Source organism: Castor canadensis, chromosome 3 (genome assembly GCF_047511655.1).
Source record: "Castor canadensis chromosome 3, mCasCan1.hap1v2, whole genome shotgun sequence".
Lineage (NCBI taxonomy): Eukaryota > Metazoa > Chordata > Mammalia > Rodentia > Castoridae > Castor > Castor canadensis.
Genome location: NC_133388.1, coordinates 54,524,679 through 54,549,662, shown reverse-complemented (window position 1 = coordinate 54,549,662; position 24,984 = coordinate 54,524,679). Strand labels below are relative to the sequence as shown.

At 37.3% G+C, this 24,984-nt stretch overlaps 1 protein-coding gene across 2 annotated transcripts; it reads right to left on the bottom strand.

Annotated features, from left to right (window-relative positions):
* Positions 1-1,510: 1,510 nt before the first annotated feature.
* Positions 1,511-23,166, bottom strand: Sav1 (salvador family WW domain containing protein 1). 2 transcript variants are annotated; one of them, XM_020165036.2, is made up of 5 exons: positions 22,686-23,166; positions 20,251-20,628; positions 6,864-7,134; positions 4,208-4,351; positions 1,511-1,842 (listed from the first exon to the last, which is right to left on the bottom strand). In XM_020165036.2, the coding sequence occupies exons 1-5, from the start codon at positions 22,777-22,779 to the stop codon at positions 1,641-1,643; spliced, it is 1,089 nt and encodes a 362-aa protein (XP_020020625.1). In that variant the 5' UTR covers positions 22,780-23,166; the 3' UTR covers positions 1,511-1,640. The 2 variants fall into 2 exon arrangements, with proteins under 2 accessions (XP_020020625.1, XP_020020624.1); XM_020165035.2 differs by having other exon boundaries at positions 20,251-20,694; positions 22,686-23,165.
* Positions 23,167-24,984: the final 1,818 nt, after the last annotated feature.

Below are 24,984 nucleotides of genomic sequence, written 5' to 3'. Positions count from 1 at the left end.
ACACCATGACACGTTTAAGTTTCATATGCTAATTAACCACTTTAGGTATCTTCCAGTCCTTTTTTGTTTTTTTGGTTTTTTTGAGACAGGGTCTTTCTGGCCTGAAATTCAGTCTGTTTCAGGCTAGCTCAGACTCGTGATCCTCTTGCCTCTGTAGTGCCCTGCCATGCCCGGCAGGGTTCAATAATGCATTTCTAAGGACTAGTGTCTAGTGGAGTTTCATTAAGCAGAACTCCTAGGTGGTGTGGTAATGAAAAAAGTAATGCCTCTTATCTGGGAAGTCCAAAGCAGACATTTCTAACTGTCTCAGAAATGGCTAACAGGAAAGAATAATTAAGATAGAACAATGTGTGTAGTAAGTGCATGACAGATATTAGCTTTCATCTTAGGAAAGTCTGATTACAAGCTCACTAAATTATCTTTCCCACTTATAAAATTCCACTAGCCCTACTTTCATATCCCTTTCATTATATTGCTTTCTTGGCCTATGAGCCTTCTGAACAGAAAAATCAAATGTTGTCTATGTCTAAAACATGGACTCAAACACCACACATTTAATTTCCACAAAAATATATTTAATAAGCTTGTTATATAAAATCAAACACTTAAAACTTTATCAATAATCCAGACTCACTTATACCTAACTGGGAGTGCTTTGTATTATGGAAGACTATGTCTAAACTAAAAATATATTTACATATTTACAACACAGTAAGTATAACTGAAGAGCTATGAAGTTCACAGAATTCTTGAGATTTACAGGCTAGAAGTATCATAAATCTGGCTTAACCAAGTAGGGAAAAATGGGAGGGAAATACATGGTTTAAAGTTTTGTGACAAACACTTCCCTAAGATAAAAAGGCAATATAAAAGATTTCTCACTGAATACATGATTGTCATTTTTGGCGTCTTAACCCAGTCTGTCAGAAGGCAGTGTGCTATTATTGGGAAGCCTGCACTGCCTCACCAGAGGCATGCTGCATGCAGTGAGACCTGGCTGAAAGGAAGTGATGTTAGCAACACACCTTCCCTCACAGGCAGAGGCCTTATGTTCAAGTTCATTTCTCAAAGATTTTTCTCAACATGGTTCAAAAGGGATTCCTTACATTAGGGGTGGGGGGTGAGACATGGACAACCACATACACCATTCAGAAATTTATCACAAAGGTTTCCATTTTGTAATCTGAACTACACCATGGTAAAAGTGGTATTTAAACCATCCAATTCTAGAAAACATTCCACACTAAAGCAGTAGACAACTTTTTAAATACTGCATAGATTTTATATGATATATATGAAGAAACATACCACTGCTGTAAGTTGTACCAAGGATCCATTTCCTATTTAACATCAGGTTACAACGACACTTCCTTACTACATTTTTCTCTATCAATATTCAAAGCAGTTTCCTAATACACACCATTTGAAAGTGTATGTATGCCATGTTGGTTTTTAAAATGATAAACTCATTTTTTGTCCAATAAAAGAATTTCTAATAACAAAATACATGTAAAATTTAAGAATTTTTAATTTCCAAAAAGTAAGCTGCCTTTATTGACCCAAAGTACTTGTTTGCAGTCTTTATCTGTGAAAATATTTTAAAGCTCTTAAAAAGCTGCAGTTTATTTTTAAAAGTTAACTTAAAAATTCTTGCCATGTTGCTGGGCATACCACTGCTGTCTCTGCTTGCGGTTTTCCAACTCGGTAAGCAGAGCCTGTCTATAGGCTTCATACATTTTAACAATTTGTTCCAGTTCTTTCATGAAGAGCAACTTCAGTAGTCCCTGGTATTTATCCAGGTCAGCCAGCTGGAAGAGCTCCCACTTCAGAATGTGGTCATATCTGTTTTAAAATACAATTTCATAACACATATAAATATAGATTTCTAGCAATAAACTAGTTACTTTTATAAATGTATCAATTTTATTATATATTATATAATACATATTATACATTTATAAATAAACCACTAGGCTTTACTTAAAGATATTTCTTATTCACTTGCTATTTAAATATCTTTGTTTTTTTTGAGAGGGCTTCCTCCATGTTGCCAGGCCGTTCTTAAACACCTGGGCTCAAGTGATCCTCCTGCCTCATTCTTCTGAGTAGCTGGAACTACAGGTACATCCCATCACACCCAGCTCTAAACACCTTGCACTTCCTACCACTTGAACCAAGTCCCCAGCCCTTTTTGCTTTAATTAATTTTTGAATAGGGCTTTGGATTTATGTTCAGGCTGGCCTGACCCACAATCCCATTTCTGCTTCCCCCTGGAATGACAGGCATGTGCTTCAACACAGAGTTTGTTGAGATGGGGTCTTGGGAACTTTTTGCTTGGACTGGCTTTGAAATGAGATCCTCTCCACCTCTGAAGTAGCTAGAATTACAGGAATAAGCAAATGTACCCAGCTTAACCACCTATATTTAGGGAAGGGAGAATCTTCATTTTAAGTTAAAGATTACCCATTTATTTTAAGTATCAGTTAGTCTAATGTGCTAGACAACCAGGAACACCAATTTCAAACTATAGTGGTTCCTAATTTCTGAAAAACACATTCTGTACTATTCCTAAGTTCACACAAAGTTAACTGTTAGCAACTTGACAATACTTTAGACCACACTGTGCTTTTGTGTGCCCACATAAAAATGCGCAGTCACTTGTGTCACTAGTGTTGATCTACTTGAGGAACATTACTCACTCTAGCAAACAGGGAAACTAAAGGGAGGAGGAATAAAGAGGGACCAGCATTTGTAGACAAAGTATTCCCAAGAATGAGTACTAGTATTAAAAAAAAGATAGAACTCAAGGAGAAAAAAGTGTTTTCAAGATGAGAGAATATGTAGACTGTAGAAGGCTTCAGTGTGGCAAAGGACTCATGTAAGATTATATTTACCGAAGTCATGGATGGCCTTCCCAGTCCTCCTTCATGGTTAAGTGGATCATATGCTCAGATCGAACTATGCAACCAACTACTAAAGTGTAGTACCTTATATTTTGAAATGAAAGAGATCTGGAGATAGCACTCTAATTAATTTTCTCATTTAAAGATGAAAAAAACTGGGTTGAGGTGGTAACTCGGTGGTAGAACACTGGCCTAGTATGCGTAAAGCCCTGGACTTGCTCTCTAGTACCACACAATCACACAAAGAAACCCCCTGAAACCTAGAGGCTATTCGTCTCTTGTAAAAGTGTCTAAAAATTCACAGAGGCAGAGAACTATAGACCAATAAGCTTTAGAATAGTAGTTTTTCTTTGCTAATGTACATTAAAAGTAGACACACAACTTGAACTAGAGCAAGTCATGTACCTAAACTGAAGTCACAGCTCTCAAATCATTACACAGCAGACCTAACAAAGCTTTGATGACAAATTCTAGTAAATCTATTTTAAAAAGTTATATTATATCCTACATAATGGTTTCTTTTTTTCATCACTCATTTACCATTTTATTCCAAAAGAATTGTCTATGTAATGTAAAAGATACATAATGTTTTTGAAAAAAGAAAACAGCAAACATACACTGTGCAGTAAGTATGAACTACATCCAGTCAAACTTGGGTGTGTGTACCAGGAATATGAGAAGTGCAATACTCAAAACCACACGATAAACATATTTCACTGGATTTCAAATTTATTCAATTACTTGAGAATTGCAAGTTACTGATTTCTTTGTATAAAGATGTGTGTTCTCTTTTATGGGAAACTCCAATTACTTGTGAATAGAAATTGGAGAGATACCACAAGAAATACTCAAAGAGCCTGCACGAAGAAACAGTTATTACACCTGCAGTATTTCCCAGAACTTCTGCCATTCATGTAGCTAAAGTTTTTATTTATTTGAAATAAACTCATATTTCCTAACAAAAAGAAATCTTCATCTTCCAGAGTGTCCTGCTTTGTTTCACCCAAGTTTCTGGCACTTACCTAGATTCTTCGTTTTATGACAAGTACTGTACTACTTTACAATTTAATCTTAGTTTCTTATATCCCTAATAGCAGAGGTATACACATAAAGAAGTGAAAGTTCAAGAAAAGTCTGAAAAACTAGTATTTCTAATGAATGATTTTCAAACTTCAAAAGCTCTGATCTCCTTTCTTCAAATAAAATATTACTTAGAAGTCCAATATTATTACAAGAAAAACATGGCACTACTTATATAGCTCAGAGATCCCCTTCAAAGCTATGTATGCTATATGCTCACTTACTTCACAGGGGCTCGAGCATAAACCTGAAGCCAGTCAGGAATTTCTGTAGTGTGGTAAGGATTTGCAGGGACCAGAAGGGACTGATTTCTTTCAGTTTGCTGTGGCTGATAGGTGACAGGAGGAGGCTGATCATACCGAGGTACACTACAAAGAAAGAATTGACATTAAGATAAAAAGTCCTGAATCTAGGCAAGAAACTATAAAATACAAGTAACATTTAGTCATCTCTCAATGTCCTTCTTGCCCAAATTGACCACCTTCTACACCTAAAAGACAACTTTCTATGATAAAGGTCTGGGTTTTTTAAAAATACTATATGGAAATAAAATTTACCTTCTCTTGGAAACTGGTGTGTTGTTAGTGGTAGACATAAACCCATGTTAAACCTTCTCATATTTTAAAGACATTTCTTCTGGCTGGTATTTATTCTTTTCAAGGACATTGTCAAATGTTGAAACCAAATTGTAACCTTTACACAGAGGTAAAAGTATGAATTTCTGCAATAACTAGTAATTAGCTGTAAAATTTTTATTGGAAAGGTGATAGTTCTCTCCAGATGAAAACGTGATAAAGCACTGCAGGAGTAAATACCATACCAGCTTAAGAATGAATGGGAGTTACAGTTGATTAAAACCTATTTTAAAGCACAGAGGCTTTAAACAAAAACCATGCTCTACCTAGTTCTCACAGCAGTGTATGCTGAGAGGAGGTAGAGAATAGCTAAATAGGGAGGGATTATTATATGGCAAAGTGCTAAGGAAAGCATTGAGCCACCTCCAGGTTAAGGATTGAATCCTGGTAGACCAAAACGATCTATTTCAGACTTTAAGACAAAACTGAAAGGAGTCTGCTAAACATAAAAGATTTGTGTGTGCATCAGAAAAGGTCCCTGCTTTCTAATGTGTGATTAAAATAAAAAGATTGCACTGTGATTAACAATTTAAAGATAATGAGCAAATGGTACTGAACTGCATCTTCAACTTTTCTTTCATAATGAGGTTCAAAGAGAAACAGTCACTGATTCCACAACTGAGGGGTAGGAAAGATAGGAGGTTCTGAATGTGGGTGAAACTGCTTCACTTCCCTAAGCCTGAGCTCCTTATTTATAAAACTGGAATGATACATTCATCACAGATAGTGGTTCTGAGAATTAAATGAGCTAATGAAAGTCCAGAGTTCTGAATAAGGACTGCATAATACACACAATCAAATAGCTACTGCTACCACCATGTGAACTGAAGGACAGTGTTTATTCTCCTTGTGTAACTCCCACAAGACTTGCTAAGAGAAGCAAATTAATTGTGAAAGTGCTTTATAAACCATAAAAATTCTATGATCATGTAAGGTTGATGATAAATAGAAAAGTAAACTCTCAAATCTGGTTATAAGGACCACTTATAAGATCTCTGCCATAAACCATAACTGCAGGTTTGGTTCTTTTGAAGGCAAAACAACCTCAGTCATTCAACAGGCATTAACTGAGTGCCACTAAATGGAATCATTAGAAAAATCAGATTTTCAAAGTTGGGACAATAAACACAAACATATAAACCAATGATAAAGCTTAATGATACAGGTGATAATTCTAAAATGTATTTTCATGATTCTAAAAATTTCTAAATATCCACTGTAACCAAAAATGTGTATTTCCACATGATACTAGGCAACATCAACATGCTGATGACATTTTTCATCTGATAGCTCAGTTCTTAAAGCTCACTATAGCTAATGTGACATATATGTTACTTCATCATTATGTTAATACTAGTTTTATATGTACTTTGAAATCCAGCACATCTCAATTGGATAAACCACATTTCAAGCACTCAATACCCACACGTGACAGTTGGCTACAATACTAGCACAAGTCTAAAACTGGCAACAAACCAAATCTACTGGCAAGCCCAGTGAAAATCAAAATAACCCAAAGAATTGCTGGCTGCATAAACACATCTGGAATCTTTTGTCCAATTTTCACTTTCTTTTCTGGTACAATAAGTAACAGAACATAAAATCATGTCTAAACTTGAATAATAACAGCAAGATACTATAATTCAAAAGTGTATTTTGACTTAGGAGGAGGTGGGTCTGAATTATAGGAAGTTAATATAAAGAGACAGATGTTTTCCTTACTTAAATTTCTGGGTATCTACAACAAAAACATTCTAGCATATCAAAGTAAAATCTGATCATAATTACAATGATCTTGTTTTACAGGTCATTAAAAGACAAAATCCTTGTCTTTTTTGCAGTACTGGGGCTTGAACTCAGGGACTACATCTTGAGCTACTCCACGAGCCCATTTTTGTGAAGGGTTTTTTTGAGATAGCGTCTCATGGAACTATTTCCCCTGGCTGGCTTCAAACCACAATCCTCCTGATCTCTGCCTCCTAAGTAGCAAGGGTTACAGATGTGAGCCACCATCACCCAGAACAAAATACTTTTTTTTTTTTTCAGGCACAAGATATAATTATATCCAATACAAAATACTTTAAAAAAAAAAACCTTTTTGGTTATTAAAGTCATTTATTACTAAAAATAAGTCCAGACAAAAGTGTCATACATTTTGAGAAATTTAAGGATTCAAAAATTTCAATGAGTCCAAACTTTAACACAAGACAAACTCAAACAGTTGAAAATAAAGTTGATACTCTACCTAGGAGCACAGGGGTGCCTGTATTGAGCCTTTTTATTGGTATGATCAACATAGTAAGTTCCAAATTCTGATGACTCAACTCGTTCCCAGCCAGGAGGAAGTCCTTCTCGTTCAAGAGGATGGCTCCAATGAGTCGTATTCGTGTTATGATCTATGTAATATTTTCTCCCTCTCATTGTCCAGTCCACAGACCAGCCAGGAGGAAGGGGTAAATCTTCAGACCCATGGTTAGTTAAATTTCCTAAAGATGTAGCAGCAACTCTCCCAATACCTCAGAGGAAAAAGAGAGAAGATATAGAACTGTTATTCAATTGTCTCTTTTGTTAAAATCTGTCATGTCATTATAAAATTTTTCATAAAACTAGCCAGTATTACATTTAATTACAAAAAGAGGAAAGAACTGTCTAGTTCTCTGAGATTAGTGTGGTACGTAGGTTGTTTGAAGCTCACATCACCAGGCCATACAAACATTTATTAGGCAGTGAAGCTTCTTAAGCATGTATACTGCTAAAGGAAAAGTGAGGAAAGATATATTGTTTTATCTTTTAAAAACAATAAATTGATTTTGGTTTTAAGACTTCCTATAAAGATACAGTAATCGGGGCAGTGTGGTATTAACAACAGAATAGATAAATAGATCTAAGGCACAGAACAGAAAACCAGAAAAACTCACATATTCAAATTCAACTGATTTCTGACAAAGGTGAAAAAATTTAATATTTTCAACAAATGATGCTGGAAAAATTGGACATCCACATGCAAAAATCAATTTACAACCTGTATTTCTCACCTTATATGAAGCAACTCAAAATAATTCTATATCTAAAAGTAAAACTATAAAAGGTATAGAAGCTAAAAATAGGACAAAATTTTATGATCTTAAAGTAGGCAATGAGGATTTTTTTCTTTGTTTTTGAGACAAGGTCTCACTATATATCTCAGACTGGCCTTGAACTCATGATCCTCCTTGTCTCAGTCTCCCAAGCAGGCAATCATGCTAAAAGTTCAATATACCTAAGAGAAAAATACTGAAAATTTGGACTTCAACAAAGTTAAAAACATTTGCCCTGTGAAAGACATTGAGAAAAAGAAAAGCTATAAACTGGCAGGAGATATTTTCAAACCACATGTCAAATAAAGGACTTTAATCCAGAATACATAAAGAACTCTCAAGACTCAACATGAAAAAAGCACAATCTTAAGTAACAGGCACTTCATCAGAGAAGACGTATAGATAATAAATGAACACATGAAAGTGCTCAATATCACATTAGCCATCAAGAAGATGAAAATCACAATGAGATAACAATATATATCCATAAGAATGGCCAACAACACCTGACAATGTAAATTCTGAGGCGCAACTGACAACGCTCATACTCTGGTGGTAATGCAAAATGCTGCAGTCATTCCAGAAAACAGGTTATCAGGGTTTTGTTGTTGTTGTTGTTTTTTAATAAACTTGACCTTTTTATAAAGTTAAAGCTTCTCATACAGTACAGCAATCCCATTCCTAAATATTTACCATAGAGAAATGAAAATTCATCTTCACATAAAAAAATGTATATGGATGTTTACAATGACAACATAACTGTCCCAAAGTGGAAACAACCCACATGCCCTTCAGCAGAATGGTAAATAAGGTGTAGTACAACCACACAGTAGAATCTACTGGGGGTTGGGGGAGACAGGAACTAACTATTGGTATGAATCTCAAAGACATTAAGAAAAAAGATGGTCTCAAGTGGCTCTAGATTCCAATTAATTTCTTCCATATAGTTTTACCTTCTTGTGAAGTTTTTACCTTCACAAGAAGATAAAACTATGTCTAGGACAGAAGACCATGGTTGCTAGGAGCTAGAGTACAGGTAGACACTGATCACACACAGCATAAGGGAACTTTCTGGCATCCACAGAAATGTTCAAATATTGACTATCTGGCATTACAAGAATCTATTATGTATGTTAGGAACTGTGCTTCTTTTAAGAATGTTAAGCTTACTATATTTTACTTAAATAAAAGCAACCTGGCTGTGTAGTGTTATTCTCACACAAGAATATTAACAGTATATGTATAATGAATCCCCTCTAAACTCAGTGGCTTAAAAAAAGCAACGAGTTCATAAATTTATTACACAGTCTGTGTTCAGTAAGTTTCTCCCTGTTACTTTCTGTATGTTTATTGTTATCATTACTTCTTGTATGGCAAAACTTCCTATATGAGGCTTCATTGTTGATCAAACTTCATTTATTCTCTGACCTAAGCTATTTTTCTACCTCTAGTTCACCCTGATCAAGATCTCAAACATGGCAGGTCCCAGTTTTTCAGCCTCCCTAGAACATTCTTCCCTTGAAACTCATTCTTATTACCTATGTCAATCTACAACTCCCCAAACTGCACTTACTTTGTTTTACCTTTTTTTGTATCACCTTAACCTTTAGACTTATCATATAATTTTTATTTATCTACTTTCTTATCCTACAAAAATTCCACAAGGATTCTCATTTTTCTTATTCCAAAAGAAAGGTCCACAGGATAGGAAATTCTCAATCCCCTAGAACAGTGTGTCACTGGATCAGAGTGCATGTCAGTGTTCAATGAATACGTTACAATATGAAGACAGCAAGCTACTAGCGGAGGAAAGATGCATAGATCAGTGACTAGAGAACCTAGAAATAGACCAAGCAAATATAGCCACCTGCTTTTAAACACAAACACAACAACAAAAAAAATCTATACCATCTGCCTGATACTCAACCTAGGACCCATCTAATGATCCATTGGAACAATGATTAAAAACTGCTTGAGAAGTCCACAAAATGAATTTCCACACAGCCATTAAAAAGGATGATTTTTTTTAAAGAGAAAAATCTGAGATAATTCTATAGGTAAAAGAAATGTAGGATATATTAAGAGAATAAAGAAATTTTCAGCCCCACTATTGACGAATGGATTAAGAAAACGTGGAATTTATACACAATGGAATTTTATGCAGCCATGAAGAAGAACGAAATGTTATCATTTGCAGGTAAATGGATGGAACTGGAGAACATCATTCTGAGTGAGGTTAGCCTGGCCCAAAAGACCAAAAATCGTATGTTCTCCCTCATATGCAGACATTAGATCAAGGGCAAACACAACAAGGGAATTGGACTTTGATCACATGACAAAGTGAGAACACACAAGGAAGGTATGAGGATAGGTAAGACATCCAAAAAACTAGATAGCATCTGTTGCCCTCAACACAGAGAAACTAAAGCGGAGACTTTAAAGCAACTGAGGCCAATAGGAGAAGGGGACCAGGAACTAGACAAAAGGTTAGATCAAGAAGAATTAACCTAGGAGGTAACACACATGCATAGGAGAGCAATGAGAGGCAACTCCCTGTATAGCTATTCTTATCTCAACTAGCAAAAACCCTTGTTCCTTCCTATTATTGCTTATACTCTCTCTTCAACAAAATTAGAGATAAGGGCAGAATAGTTTCTGTCTGGTAGCAAGAGGTAAAGGGGTTAAGGAAGGGAGTGGGGGGGTAAGGGAAGGGGTGGGGGGAAGGGGGGAGAAATGACCCAAACAATGTATGCACATATGAATAAAATAAAAATTAAAAACAAAAAAAGAAATTTTCAGGCCAGGATCTATTAAATAACACCATACTTCTTTAAAACATACAATTACTTACTATACACATATTAATAATCTGGGGAACAAGAAGAATATGGAGAACCTTTTACATGATTTTTACAAAGGCTCAGTTTTTCATAATCATGTATTTGTAATAACACTTTAAAAAAACTTGACCCAACGTGTGCATAGTGGTGTACACCTGTAATTTCAGCTACTTGGGAGGAGAATCACAAGTTTGAAGCCAGTGTGGCCAAAGTTAGTAAGACTCTATGTCAAAAACAAACAAACATGGGGGGCATGGCTCAAGTGGTAGAACATTTGCTTAGCAAGCACAAGGCCCTGTGTTCAATCCCCAGGGCTGCAAACTTGACCCAATATAAAATTAATACTGAACACCTAATAGAGAACTGGCAAAAGAACTGAAGAGTACAGTATACTGGGGTGGGAAGTGGAGTTTAAGTGGTTAAAATGGATGACCTGAAAGTCCAGAAGCAATGTATCAAAAAACTGTATTAAAATGTTCTCCTTGATCCTTGGTCTTACTTTGCCTCTCTCCCTCCTGTGTTTTACCAGTTCTCAGATTAAGATGTTTCTTACAATCAAGAAAAGAAATACATTTGTTAGCCACTAGGCAGCAGCTACAGAGGTTCCTATCACTTCAAATGCATGTTCAAACACAGTCCAAAGACAGTATCCAATTCTTACAACTAGTTACTCATAATGGTTATGTCCCAGACAGAATTTTAAGATAAATTCATGTCCCTGTTCCTTAAATATACAAAGACAGCATTCAAATGAAAAGTTAGTCAGTGTAAGACTAAATCAACCACATGGTCCAAACTGTCAAATTTAGAATACAATCAAATTTTCAAAATAAGAAAAACTGGATTATCATTTAGGTGTGAAAGATTACCATTCAAGGGCAAAAAGTCTGTTTGTCAAAAGTTTCAGCTGACTCTGAAGAGTTTTTAACTTATACTGGGCTATAAACTAAAGCAAAATGTTTAACTTTAGGAATGGCAAAAGAAATATTTGTATATGTTTTTAAAATGTGTATTCACTGAAATACAAAATACTAAAAGTGGTAAATACACAAGACTGATCATTACAGCATCATCTAGAGTAATGAAAAACTGGAAATAAGCCAAATGACCACTACTGGGATAGTAGATGATTAAGCTATTACATGCACAGATCAGAGTATTGTACTATGCAGCTATAAAAAATGAGGATGATACTGCTGTTCTGGAGTAATATTCAGAATAGATTAAATACAAAAAGAGACAGAAAAAAATCTGGATAAATGATACGTGATATGTGTATGATAGCCAGACCATAAAGTGGCCCTGGACTCCAGTAATCTCTGCCCTCCTGGTATTCGCTCCTTGTCTATGTGAGCAATAGTTTATGGTATAAAGAATGGTATGTGATTTCTGATAGTAGATGTAAGAAATCCTGTAGCTGCTGTCTTAGTCATGCTCACTTGCTCTCTCAGGGAAGCCAGCTGCAATGTCAGGAGAAGCTACATATTGAGGATCTGAGGCCTCCAGCTCCAGAACTGAAGCCAACTGTGTGTGATGTCAGGATTGTGCTTCTAAGAAAATGGATGTTACAGCCCTGGTGAAGCCATCAGATAAATGCAACCCCAGTTGACATCTGAACTGTAACTTCATGGTCGAACTGAGTCAGAAGCACCCAGCTAAGCTGCTTTCAACATCCTGAACCACATAAACTGAAGTATGTTTATTGCTAATGCCACTGAGTATAGGAGTAATATGTTACACAGCAACAGAGAACTAAAACAATAGAAAAGGAGAATGAGTATGTATATATATATATAGGTATTTATTCCTCATTTCATAAAATGTACAATGCAAGGATTCAACAAAAAATAATGAAATGGCTTGTTTTATAGTACTTTGTCTTAAAGTTTGATTTTGGAACCTTTTAAATGTCCTATGTAACTACCAATCAAAGTTAAAGCATGAAAATAAAATCAAATAAATAAATCTAAGAGTGTATCAACTGGCTTAACCATACTTAGGAAAAATTACTAAAAGTGAATTTTAAGCACAATAAATTGTAAATCCTGACTTGTAAATATGCTAGAGATTAAAAACAGTTAAAAGAAGTCTTCTGTTTTACTCTGTAATCATACTGTTAACCCTACTGATACGATTTTTAAAACCAGCTGTTCAATATAGCCAAACCAAATGAATAGTTTTGTAACTGTCAATAGAAACCATGATATTCAGTATTTAAAAAAAAAACAGCAAAAAGTGTGGTAGCACAACATGAATATACTTAATGCTACCCAACTGTACACTTAAAAATGCTGAAGATGGCAAATCTTATGTATATTTTACAATTAAGATTGTGGGTGTTACACAAACACCCCTTAACAACTTTTTTTCAAAAGCACAAAGTAATAACCTGTAAATCTTAAATTTACAATGTAAATTTAAGCCAATGTAAAAATCTGGAAGCAATGATCCACCTGGTAGCAATGAGTACATGTATGTGATCCTCAAATACTACTTCTCTATTAAAAGGAACCAGGATCCTTGGATAAATGGTTGATTCCAGCAAATGTATAAAAGGAGTCCGGGACATCAAACCATCTAGACACATTTAAAGGTAAAAAGCAATCAAAGGGAACCAGTCTTAAAGGGGTTCCAGTGTCCAAAGAAGGAACAATTTAAACATCAAAAATGGAACTATATACCAATTAATTAAAACGAAATTTTTAAGATCTACAAGTTTACCTTGGAAAAATGATGGATCCTAGCTTTGGGGCAGAGAAAATATAAGAAGAGCTGTGACATCTTTTAGTAGTAGAGTAAGGAACTACTCAAAAAAAAATTAAAAAAAAAAAAAAAAAGGATGGAAAGTGGAGAGTCATCCTGACAGAGTTCCTAATATCCACAGTTTGAACAATTTGACGAATAAAATAAATGACTTAATATTAGATTATAACCCAAAGTATTAAGTAACCATTTATGAGTTGATACTGCTCAGAAACCACAGAATGGGAGAGACAAGACAAAACATTGTCAGTGAAAAATTCCACATATGTAGAGATTCACTGAAGAATCCCAACATATATTCCCCATGCCCACAGGTAGAGCTAAACCCACCTGCACTCTTTAGAGTGAGTTACAGTGAGCGACTCCCTTTCAAAGAGTAGAGTACGGAAAAGGGAAATAGTAATGTTACAGTGGAAAAACCTGCCAATCTTTAACTAAGTGATGAAAGTTAACATCAACAATGTCATATGAATATCATGTCCCTCTTCACATAAGAGATGAGTGCTCTTTCCAAAAACCAACAAGCCTGGTTCATGAGAAAAAAGGAAATAAATAGATAAGACAAAATCCAAATCAAGGGACATTCTATAAAATCCCTTACATGCACTCATCAAAACTGTCATGGTCATAAAAAAAATAAGAAAAAAATGAGAAACTGACCTAGAGAAAAGAACACTATGGAGACATGACAATTAAATGAAATACAGTACTCTAGACTGGATCCTAAAACAGAAAATGGGTTCCAAATAAAGCTTTAAGTTAAAAAAAAAAAATCCTTGAGTCCATAAAGATATTCCAAATAAAACTTAGTACTTACCTTTGGAAGTGGCTATGGTACCACTTCATTATTCTGAAAAAAATAGTAGATAGAGGGAAAAATCTACTGTTATCCCACATTTCCTATATGAACAGCAACCAAATAATTGTTTTGTTTTGTTTTTGCAGTTCTGGGGTTTATACTTGGGGCTTCACATTTGCTAGGCAGGTGTTCTACTTGAGCCACTCCACCACCCTTTTTTTGTATTGGGTATTTTTGAGATAGGGTCTCTCGAACTGTTTGCCCCAGCTGGCTTTGAACTCTGCCTCCTAAGTAGCTAGGACTACAGGCATGAGCCAACAGTGCCTGTCAGAAAGTTCTTTATAAAATAATTGCAACTAATAAAGAAAAAAACGACAGAATTCAAATATCATAATTTTCAACACCTAATGAAATCTGGATCTAGTCAATGACCGATTAGTGGCTGCCAAAACTAATAAATAAAAGGCTGATGGAGAACTTTTTTCTTTTTTTCCCAGTACTGGGGGTTGAACTTAAGATCTTACACTTGCTTAGGCACATGAGCCACTCCACCAGCCTTCTTTCTGCTGGTTATTTTTGAGACAGAATTTCGTTTTATGCCTGGGCCAGCCTGGAAAGCAATCCTTATTTATGCTTCCTGGAATGACAAATACACAATACCACACCCAGCCACTGGCTGAGATGAGTTCTAGCACACACACACCTGCCCTCCCATGGTCTGAAAACAAGATTCTCCTGATCTCCACCTTCTGGGTAGCTGTGATTACAGACTTAAACCACAGTGCTCACTCACTCAGCAAGAACTTCTTAATAGATGAATTGGGCTGACATCTGATTGCATGATCAATCTTAACATCGCAGAAGGAGAAATCAGTCACGGTTTGTCTCCAGAACTGATACAACAGAATGCACAAACCACCTCTCCAGCACTTCAGCAAAAAAGGCTCTATGAGGCACTATTATCACTACCAATTCACAGATAAAGAAACAAAGGTTCAAGCAGGTTATTTTACCCAAGGCCACACAGATAGTATGAGAGGAAATGACAAATTTATTACCAATCATGTAATATTAGCAACAAAAACATCAGTTTTAACTCTTCAAAGAAAATATGACTGCCACTAATAGAAAGCAAGCTAACAATTCTGAACTCAGTATGGAAAAAATGAGAACTTTAATTTCTGAGCTATAACTTAAAAAATCAGTAAATTAAAAAACTGACATTAATAATTTCAATTAATCTCAGAAAAAAACTTTTTCTGAGTGATATTCATAAATAATCCTCAAACAACTTCCATTTGTACAAATTAACTGTGTATATATGTTCCATTAACACAAAACATTCACAAGCTAATTACATGATTTCCCAAAGACAGATAAAGTATATTTTGTTTCTACCAAGCTTTCACTAGATATGCCTTCAAAGAACTTAACCTCATACACCCAGACAAGTACTTATGAGATCTAAATTTGTAAATAAAGCTCAAAAATTCTGGTTTCCAAATTTTGTTAAATCCAAATAATATGCCTCCACAGAATAAAGAGGAATCTGGACTCTAATGGAGCTCCACAGGACCACAGTAATAGCTACCAAACACAGGCCTGTGCTATGATCAGGATGGTGGTAAAGAGATCCAAGTGTTGAACACAGCCACTGCCTTCTCTCTTCCTCCGCACAATAATTACAAATAAAGTCGTGTCTCTAAAGATTACCAACCTCTCCTCAAAAGATGATTCTGGTTAACTAAATAGCTATACATTTACTGGAGTAAACGCAAAGCCAGTAATTTTCTTTTAAGTCCGACACTTTTCAGTTTGATTTTTATAATTTGATTTCTTTAGTAATCTTTAAAACCATAAAAAATATTTTTGTTATTTAAAATCGCATAGAACTAAAGTATTCAAGTGCAAAACAAAGGAATTCAATCTGCGTTTAGTATTCCAACTAAAGACTTCCTGTTAGCAGCAGGATTTCTTCCTTTGGCACATACAGTAAGTGCCTGACTGGCAAGTTGGCAAGAATGCTAAAGGTCAAATTTCATAGCAAACCCTAGAACTTCCTAGGCCCTAAAACTCTTTAAGATATTAAACAAGTTGTTTTGTGCTTCTGTTAAATACAATAAAATGAAGTTTACTCTTTGAGAGAAGGTATTTCCTGACAGTCTAATAACTAATTGGCAAGATCTGCTACGTTATTAAATCATTACAAAACAATTTTTCCATACTGTTTATGCTTATTATATTAGTAACAACAATTCAATGCTTGTGAAAATAAATCTGTCTATAGTTCACCCCTACCCTCCCACAAACTCATTTGCTCCTTTCGATTCACTCAAATTCCTTGAGCCCTACCCAGAATAAATCCTGAAAATATAAGATTCAAGACTTCTCAAGAAACTTTCTGCTATTGTTTCATATTCAGCTTTTTCTTTTTTGGAAAAGGGTTATTAGGTTTTTGTGTGGTTAATAAGTCACTGTTAATCTTTCCATGCATCTTTTCTCCTAGAAGAGTAAACATTTTTCTCTTCTAGAAGGTAAAACATTAAATCTATATTGCCTGACATAAATTAATGTCGTTAAGAGAAGCATCTCAAGCAGCGCATCCCTGTTGTAATAAATGTGTATCTTTTTATATTACAAAAGATTCTTCAAGGCCAGGCAGCAGTGACTCACGACTGTAATCCTAGCTACTCTGGAGGCAGAGATCAGGAGGACCAATTACAGTTTGAAGCCAGTCCAGGCAAATAGTTCACAAGACCCTATTCTGAAAAAAAAACCAACATAAAATCGGGCTGGCGAAGTAGCTCAAGTGGTAGAGCATGTGCCTAGCGAGTGTGAGGCCCTGAGTTCAAACTCCAGCATCACCAAAAAAAAAAAGATTCTTCAAATAACTGTAACCTTCTGTAAACCTGGTATAATCTGATATAAAAAGAGCCTGGAGTAGGATATGGAACACAGATGTCTCCTGACATTAAAAGTAGATCTTGGCTATTTCATAAGATAAAATTTTATTTTTTAAAATGACATTATTTAATTTGAAAAAATACCCAATTGACTTGTAATTTATTCCTATGTTGTAATTGGAAAGTCATTTTAAAGTCTGTCTCAAGCTTACAAAAAACATGTCAGATTGCTTTTAGAAGAAGATTGGTAGAGATTTAGTTTACAGTTAAGTTTCCTCAATGATATTTTGCAAACCAGAATTGTAAAACAAGATTTTTTGCATTTTTTTCTTCATACTTACATACTGAAGGCTCAGGCAGAAAAGTTTTATAGACTGAATATTCCTTACCCAAAATGCTTGGGAAGCATTTTGAAGAGTGTTTTGTATTTCGGATTTTTTTGAATATTTGGATATACACAATGTGATATCATGGGATTCAAGTCTAAACATGAAATTCATGTATGTTTTATATATACCTTATACACATAGCCTGAAGTTAATTTTAGTGCGGCTGCATTTTGATTGCAATATATCATATGAAGTCAAATATGAATTTGACATTTGTGGCATCATGTTGGTGCTCAAACTTTTGGATATTGGAACAGTTTCAGAGTTCAGCTTTTCAGATAAGGGATGCTCAACCTGAATAAGCTATCAGTGATGTCAGCAATATACAGATGGGAAAGGTGAGCACAAAGAACAAGTAACCTGTATTAACAATAAACACAGCTGTTTTTCCTACTCCTCCTCAGCTAACAAGTAAGTCTCAGATTTTGAAACCTCTGGATCATTCATTCAGTCACTCATTTATTATTTTGAGCATCTCCCATGTAGCCAAGTACCATGCTAACTATATGACTCTTCCTTCCCCCTTGTGTCTCAAACCTCATTAGTAGACAAATCCCATGAATCTGGACTTCACTTCTCCCCTTTCCAAACATCCAAAACAGATCCTCATTAATTTGTTTAAAATATTAACCAATGAACCAAAGTGGAAAATCATGCAATTATTAAAATTACTTGGGACAAATGCAATTGGCTCACACCTGAAATCCCAGCTACTTGGGAGGCGGCTATAGAAGGATCTCTGGTTCAAGGCCAACCACAGCACAAATAAAAAACAAAAGTTAGTAAGACCCTATCTCAAAGAACAAGCCAGGTATGGTGGTTCAAGCCCATAATTTCAGCTACACAGGATGAAGAAGTAGGAGGAACAAGGCCCAAGACTGGCTTAAGCAAAAAGCATTAAGACCCTATCTGAGAAATAACTAAAGCAAAAAGGGTTGGGGGGCATAGCTCAAGTGGTAGAGCGTTTGCATAGCAAGCACAAAGCTCTGAATTCAAACCCCAGCACAAAAAAAATTACTCATAAAAAATGTGTAACAGAAATTCATTCAAGTAAAAACCAAGGACACAAAACTATAAAGTATAATCACAACATTATTTAAAAAGAATGTGGCATGAAGATGAAGAAAATACTAACACTCTAAGAAAACCTCTAGTAGATAAGTACTTTACTTATTAGCATTTTGGAAATATCCTATAATAAGCAGTTATTATTCTAAAAAAATATATAAATGAACTTTATTTTTTAAATTTGCTCTTTTAGTTGGATAACAAATTATTTGACACTTAGAACCTATGATATTATAAATAACAAATAAATTCTCAAGTAGGCAACAGTCTTAATCCTTTAACTGAGTTCTTTAAAACCAAAAAAGGCAGTCATCTAAGCTCACTGCACTATTTCTACATGCCCAGAAAACCTTTCCTCCTCAAGGTCCCAATGAGATTATGATGCCAGCTTTTACAAAATAAGCTACTCCTCTACACTACTCTTCAGTTTCCAAAATTTAGTGATTTACTTTTTTTTAAGCCTAAAACTTCATTTTTCCTTTAAAAGGCATTCTAGATCTCCATTTTTCTCTCCACTTATCACTGGTGCCTGCAATTATCTTTTCTCTAGGGAGTCTCTCATAAATATTGCTATATAACTAATCCTTGATTGCTACTTTCATAAAATCACTTGCCTTTTTGAAATGCACAATGGTTTCTGCTTTAGTCAAGTCTAAGCTTCTTGTTGGACCACAGATCTCCATTTCACCTTGCATCTTATTTCTTCAAACTAGGCAGACCTATACAGTCCCTTACATTTAAACCTTGCCTCCTCTTGTTTTCACCGAACTACTCCCTATTTTCTACCTAAAATGTCTTTCTTCTACCCTGTTAATCAAAGTGCAAGCTCAAAGGCCAGTTTAAGTCTTATCTCCTCCATGAATCATTCCTTTAAGTATTTAGCCTACACCAATCACTCTTCTGATTCCCTCTGACATTTACAGTTAGTACCTCAAAGTATAACCATCATTAATGATTCTATGTTAATTGTGTTTATGTTGGTTTCATTTCCTAGAGAAGGCACTCCAAGAGGGTCAAGAAAATGCTAGACACACAAAAGATTAATACTAAATGAATACAAGTTACTAGGAAGGAAACAAGTTACTAGGGAGGAAAAAAATAATCAGACAAGGAAGTTTAAATTTCAGCTTACATTAGTTATCTAATATAATCCAATACTTTAGGAATAAAGTAGAACTGTAACATTTCTCCAATCACTTCTGCTCCTTGTAGCAGTATCTACAAGGCAGGAGATAAAGAAAGCAGATGTTTTTTCCCTTAATTACATGATTTTTTTTTTACATGACAAAAAGACATGTTCAACACAAAATTAGCCATCTGATACTGTCTTTTTGACCAGATTGGGAACTATTATTCACTATGAAAAGCTATGTTCAGAGAAAAGTAAAAAATCACTAAGTAATGTAGGTGCCCATGGTATATCTACCGTACCCAAGTCTTCCTGTCTTCTTTTCCTTTCCCAGACTTAAGTCCAGTTTCTCTAAAGACCCAACCTTCCCACTCTAACAAACCTAAGTCTACATTCAGTCCAAGTGGAGACATTAAATTCTCCACGGTTTCAGGCTAGATGGCCTTGAGATAAATACACGTGTTCTATAACATGAGTCAATAACAGACACAAGCGTTCTGTCATTCAGTATAGGTTAACCAGCCCCTTATAAGAAGGCTCAACCAAGATTGGCAAATGGAAAATAGAAAAAATTTCACAATATGTTGGCTTCCCAGGAAAATCCAGAAAAAAAGCATCTTTTTCACTGAAATGTCAATATAAACTAATCTATAATGTGAGTTACCTGAAGGATGCCTTCCCTGATTCTGTGGCATTCTTTGGAAGAGATCATGATTGTATTCATAATATCTGTAATCTTCGTGCACACGCTCTCCAAGTGGTCGCCTTCTCTGACCATCAAAAAAATTATCTGAATAATAATATCGGGAACCAGAGTCTCCATTTTCAACAGCAAAATTAACTTCTGTTAAAAATGACTGAGAGGAACCATACTCCTGAGGGACATCTGCTAGACTCCGGACAAGATAAGAAGGTGCAGATAGTCTGTTGCTTTCTCTTCTCATTATTTCATGAGGTGTTCTTTGAATTGGAGTTCTTAGAAAACTCTGGTTTCTTGAAACCACTCCATCTCCAGAAGCTGAAAAAGCATTAGAGCTTGAATCTGGAAGACAAATATCAGTTCGTCTTGGAATTGTTGGACCGTGCCGAATGAATGAAGGCATGAGATCTATAATAAAACAGAGTAAAATGACCATTTCAGTAAGTACTAAATATGCTTTTTTAAAAGTTGGTCGTTTATGTCTACCACCTCAAAATCAAGATACCAATAGATTTAAGGAAATTAAATTTTAAAATTTTCATTTAAGAGAGTACTTGGATATTACAATTGAGGAAGACTATTTTCTCACTCAAATGAATTTACAATTTGCATGAATGTGCTATGTGTAAGTTCAGCCAGAATTAAATGTAATTTAGTAGGTAGATAATATAATGAATGTAGATAATATGAAATGTCAACAGCTCACCTATGAACTACATGGACAAACGTGTAGAATAGACAATAACCTACAAATCAATACAGTTACCAGCATAATTTATGACTATAAAAAAATCCTTCTTTAGACAAACACAGTTTCTTGCTTCTCCCAAACACATACATCTTTAAAAAGATTTTAAAACTAGCCTTTCTACAGTTAGAATAACCTAGCACTAGCTAGTACAATAACCAAAATTGGAAAGCCAAAAATTTAGGTGTGAAATTTAAAATAAAAATATTTCATTTCAAAGAGGCATACAAATGTTGAATGTCATCAAAAATACCAAACCTGAAACTATGGCTCCTTTAAGTACAAATAATTATAATTCAAAACAGAAAGTAATGACTTTCTGCATATAGTGTTACTGAACACAGTGTGAAAAGAGCTTAGCCATTCTTGGTGAGAATGCAAATAAATACCGTTAAAACGTGAAGAAAACTGGATATGAAGCCCATTTCATTAATTAAATAATATAAAGGGCACTCATGAACTTCAGAAGCTAGGATTAAAACAAATACCGCAATAAATATTGCTCAACAATGACAAAAACAGAATACTACATCGTTATTTGCTTAAAGATGTGACAGATTCCATGTCACATTTCAAGTAATGTTTAGTACACTTTATTTGCAGCAAAAAGTAAACTATCACTTAAAAACACCTATGAACATAAGTCCATGTATGACAGCAAACCAAGCTGTTAAAAAGTTTAGAAAATAAAGTTTCAAGTTACTGGTGTACCCATCTGACACATTCTGTTGAAAGCAAAGCTACTACCCTAAGTCTGGAAGGCTGATGATGTGGCTGGCTATCAGGGGAAAACATGCTCTCCACCCCTTTCTGTACGATCGTCGGCAAATACTGGGAACCTCTAGGAACAGCCTTCCCAATTACGATGTGAAGCAATGGTTAAGTCACAAAGTTACCACCAGCTTCCAAGAAGGAAACTTACACAAAGGACCCGCCAAACCCTGGGGACCAAAAGATTAGCCCCTCACTTTCCAAATATCCTTAACACTTAAGAGTGAAAAAGTCAAGAAATCCTGGTCCAAAATCGGAGTGGAGTATCTGCACGGAGGAGAAAAGCTGGGGAAGGAGGGGGCCAAAGATGACATGACGGGAATCATTTTGAGAGCCATGCCTTGTGGGAACCTCTTCAATGAAGCCCAATCCAAAAGACTTTGGTCCCTGGGCTCTGACATCTGAGATCTGGAGAGGAGGCTTTGGGTGGCGGTGGCGGCCACGGGTGCGGCGGGCACTTTGCACCTCTCACGCCTGCGGGGCCGCAAGACCCGGGATCTGTGCCCACTTTGGATTACTCAGGGCCTGGGCGAGGGACACCCGCGCGGCTGGAAAGCACAGGGCACGCCGCGGGGTAACAAGAAGGGGAAACAGAATCCCGGACTAAGCACCGGGGACCCGCCATCTCGCTCCTGGAGTCTTTCTTCCCGCACTCCAACACACTGGCACGGGGGCCAGGAAGTCTGTGGTTTGGAGGTGATGGGAGGAGGAAAGGGGATTTAATCCTTTTCCTACTCTTGATCCACTTTCAATGCATAAACACCACTGGGGACACTAGAAAAATCAACTTCCCCGAGACCCGGGGGTAAGCAGCAGCCGCGGAAGCTCCCCGCGATCGCCGGGGCCAGGTGTGGCGCGTCCCCGGCCGCGCGACACTCACTCCGCAGCAGAGGCGACGTCTCCTTCTTCACGTACTTCCCCTGCACCTCGGCCGGCTTGGACACTTCGTTTTTGGTTTTCTTTCGGGACAGCATCCTTCTCGACGAGGCCCGAGGCCGCGCCAAGAAGCCTCCCTTCTAGGGCTCCACGCCAGGCGCCGGCCGTCCCCGCGGCCACCACCTCCGCCGGCGCCTCCTTCGCTCCCGAGCCGCCGCTGCCGCCGCCTCTCCGCAGCCCGGGGTCGCCCGCAGGGACTGCCGCATGTTCGAGGCGCTAAGCGCGCCGGCCGCCGCTCAGCCGCATGGCAGTTCCTTCCCGGAAGTCTGCCCGCTCCGCGACGCTGCCCAGGGAGGCCGACAGGAGAGGCTGAGGACACTCGGCCAGGGCCATGGTCCGCCGCGGGCCGCGGAGTATCCGCTACAGTCGCCGCCGCCACCTACGTCCTGTAAACTTTCCCCGCGCCGCTGGGAATTCTGGGAAACCCGACGCAGCGCCAGCGCCGCCCCTCCCCCCGCCCCGCTCCCGGGCGGGACCCGCGCGCCGCCTCGCTGCTAACCCGCCGGCCGGGTCTCCACGGAGAAGCGGGGGAGCGGGGGTCGAAGCCCGCCCGACCTCACGCTGGGCAGCCCACTTCCTTCCCAGATTTTTCCCTTTACGGAAGGCGGGGACGACATGGTGGAGTGAGGGCGTCCCCCTCCGAGTGTCCTTTGGTGACTAGCGCAGGTCCCTAATAACGCCGAAGGCAAATAGAGCGGAAGGACCATGACTCCCCCACCCACCCCCGGCTAGGACGCACTACATCATCTAAATGGCCTCTTCTGGTGACATTCAGTAATCCCGTCGGTACTAATTAAACTGCAAATTGATCCTCTCCCGTGTATTACCGAGTGCATCTTTCTGATAAAGGAAAAGCGAGCACGATTTATGTTGCTGTATTTATTTCACCATCGCTTTCATTTGTATGTTCAGTAGCTACGTAGCTACATACTTGCTCTTGATGTTATATGTTACAGTCTATAGAATTTTGAGGATTTTTTTTTGAACACCAACAGTTAGGACCTGGAATTTTCCAGCTAGAACAGCAGACCCTACTTTGTTCTCTATAACTTAGTCAAGTGCACAGAGTAACAGTTGGAAAATGAGATTCAAGCCCTAAGTGATTAAGGCTTTAATAATGAAGAATCTTTCCTGACTCTAAAGCTCACAGAGAGGCAAAAACATATGTCACATTAATAAAAGCATGGAGTTTTTTATAAGACAAGATTAGGAAGATGATCGAATTTTGTTCTGCCATGAAGAAGACATTTTATCTGTTGTCTGTCTCTGTCTTTACAGAAAGTAATACTCCCTTGCTGCGGGTCTCCCACAATTAATTCACTAACACTATTATTGAGCACCCACTATGCAAGGTGCTTGGGATATGACAATAACCAAGTCCCTACTGTCACGGGCACAAGAGACTAAAAAAAAAAAAAAAAATACTATGTTCCACAGTAATGAGTGCTGAGGCGAACCTAAAAGAAAAGGGCCCACAATTTGGGGAAGGGGAGTGGGGCGGTACTGGGGTTTGAATCAGAGCCTCACAGGCTCTCTACCACTTCAGCCACTCTACCAGCTCTGTTTTATGTTTGGTATTTTGTGAGATAGGGCCTCATGAACTATTTGCCTCGGGCTGGATTCAAACCATGATCCTTCTGATCTTTGCCTCCTGAGTAGCTAGGATTACAGGGCTGAGTCACAGGCCTGACTATTTTTGAAAAGGTATAGGATGGCCAGAGAAGGCTCATAAGAAGGTGACATAGAACTTCAAGTGAAAAGTGAGAAAACTGGATCATTCCAAGCAGAAAGAACATTAAATGCAAAGTCACTGCAAGTAGTCCTGTTTCTGGCAGGTTAGAGGAATGGTAAGAGTGGCTGTGTTGGTGGAGCAGAGGGGGAGAAGAATGGAAAATGACAGACATGCCTTGGGCTTTGTAGGGCATTGTAAGGCATTTCACTTTGCATAGAGGAGTGATATATTTAATTTAATATTTCAATGCAGTCACTTTCAATGCTGTTTGAGAAGAGACTGAGTGGGATAGGGTAAAAGTGTAGGCCCCAAAGTGACCACCAGAGAGGAGTGATCTGGCCAAGAGAGAGAGAGAGGAGAGAGACAGGAGAAAGAAAGGGGGGAGGGGAGAGAGAGGGGAGAGAGAGAGAGACAGAAGGGCAGGTGTTTAAATACCCTCAGTGAGACTCAGCATGATCTGATTGGTTAGGATCTTATGGTTCATGCTGATTGGAGGTTGGGGCAGAAGGAG

Bases quoted from the DNA above. Each gene is read 5' to 3' on its own strand.
- Sav1 (XM_020165035.2), bottom strand. From the start codon at position 22,779: ATGCTGTCCCGAAAGAAAACCAAAAACGAAGTGTCCAAGCCGGCCGAG. The intron at 20,695-22,685 runs GTGAGTGTCGCG...GTTTTATTATAG, and splicing joins GACGTCGCCTCTGCTGCGGA to ATCTCATGCCTTCATTCATT. The intron at 7,135-20,250 runs GTAACTCACATT...TTTTCCTCTGAG, and splicing joins TCAGGGAAGGCATCCTTCAG to GTATTGGGAGAGTTGCTGCT.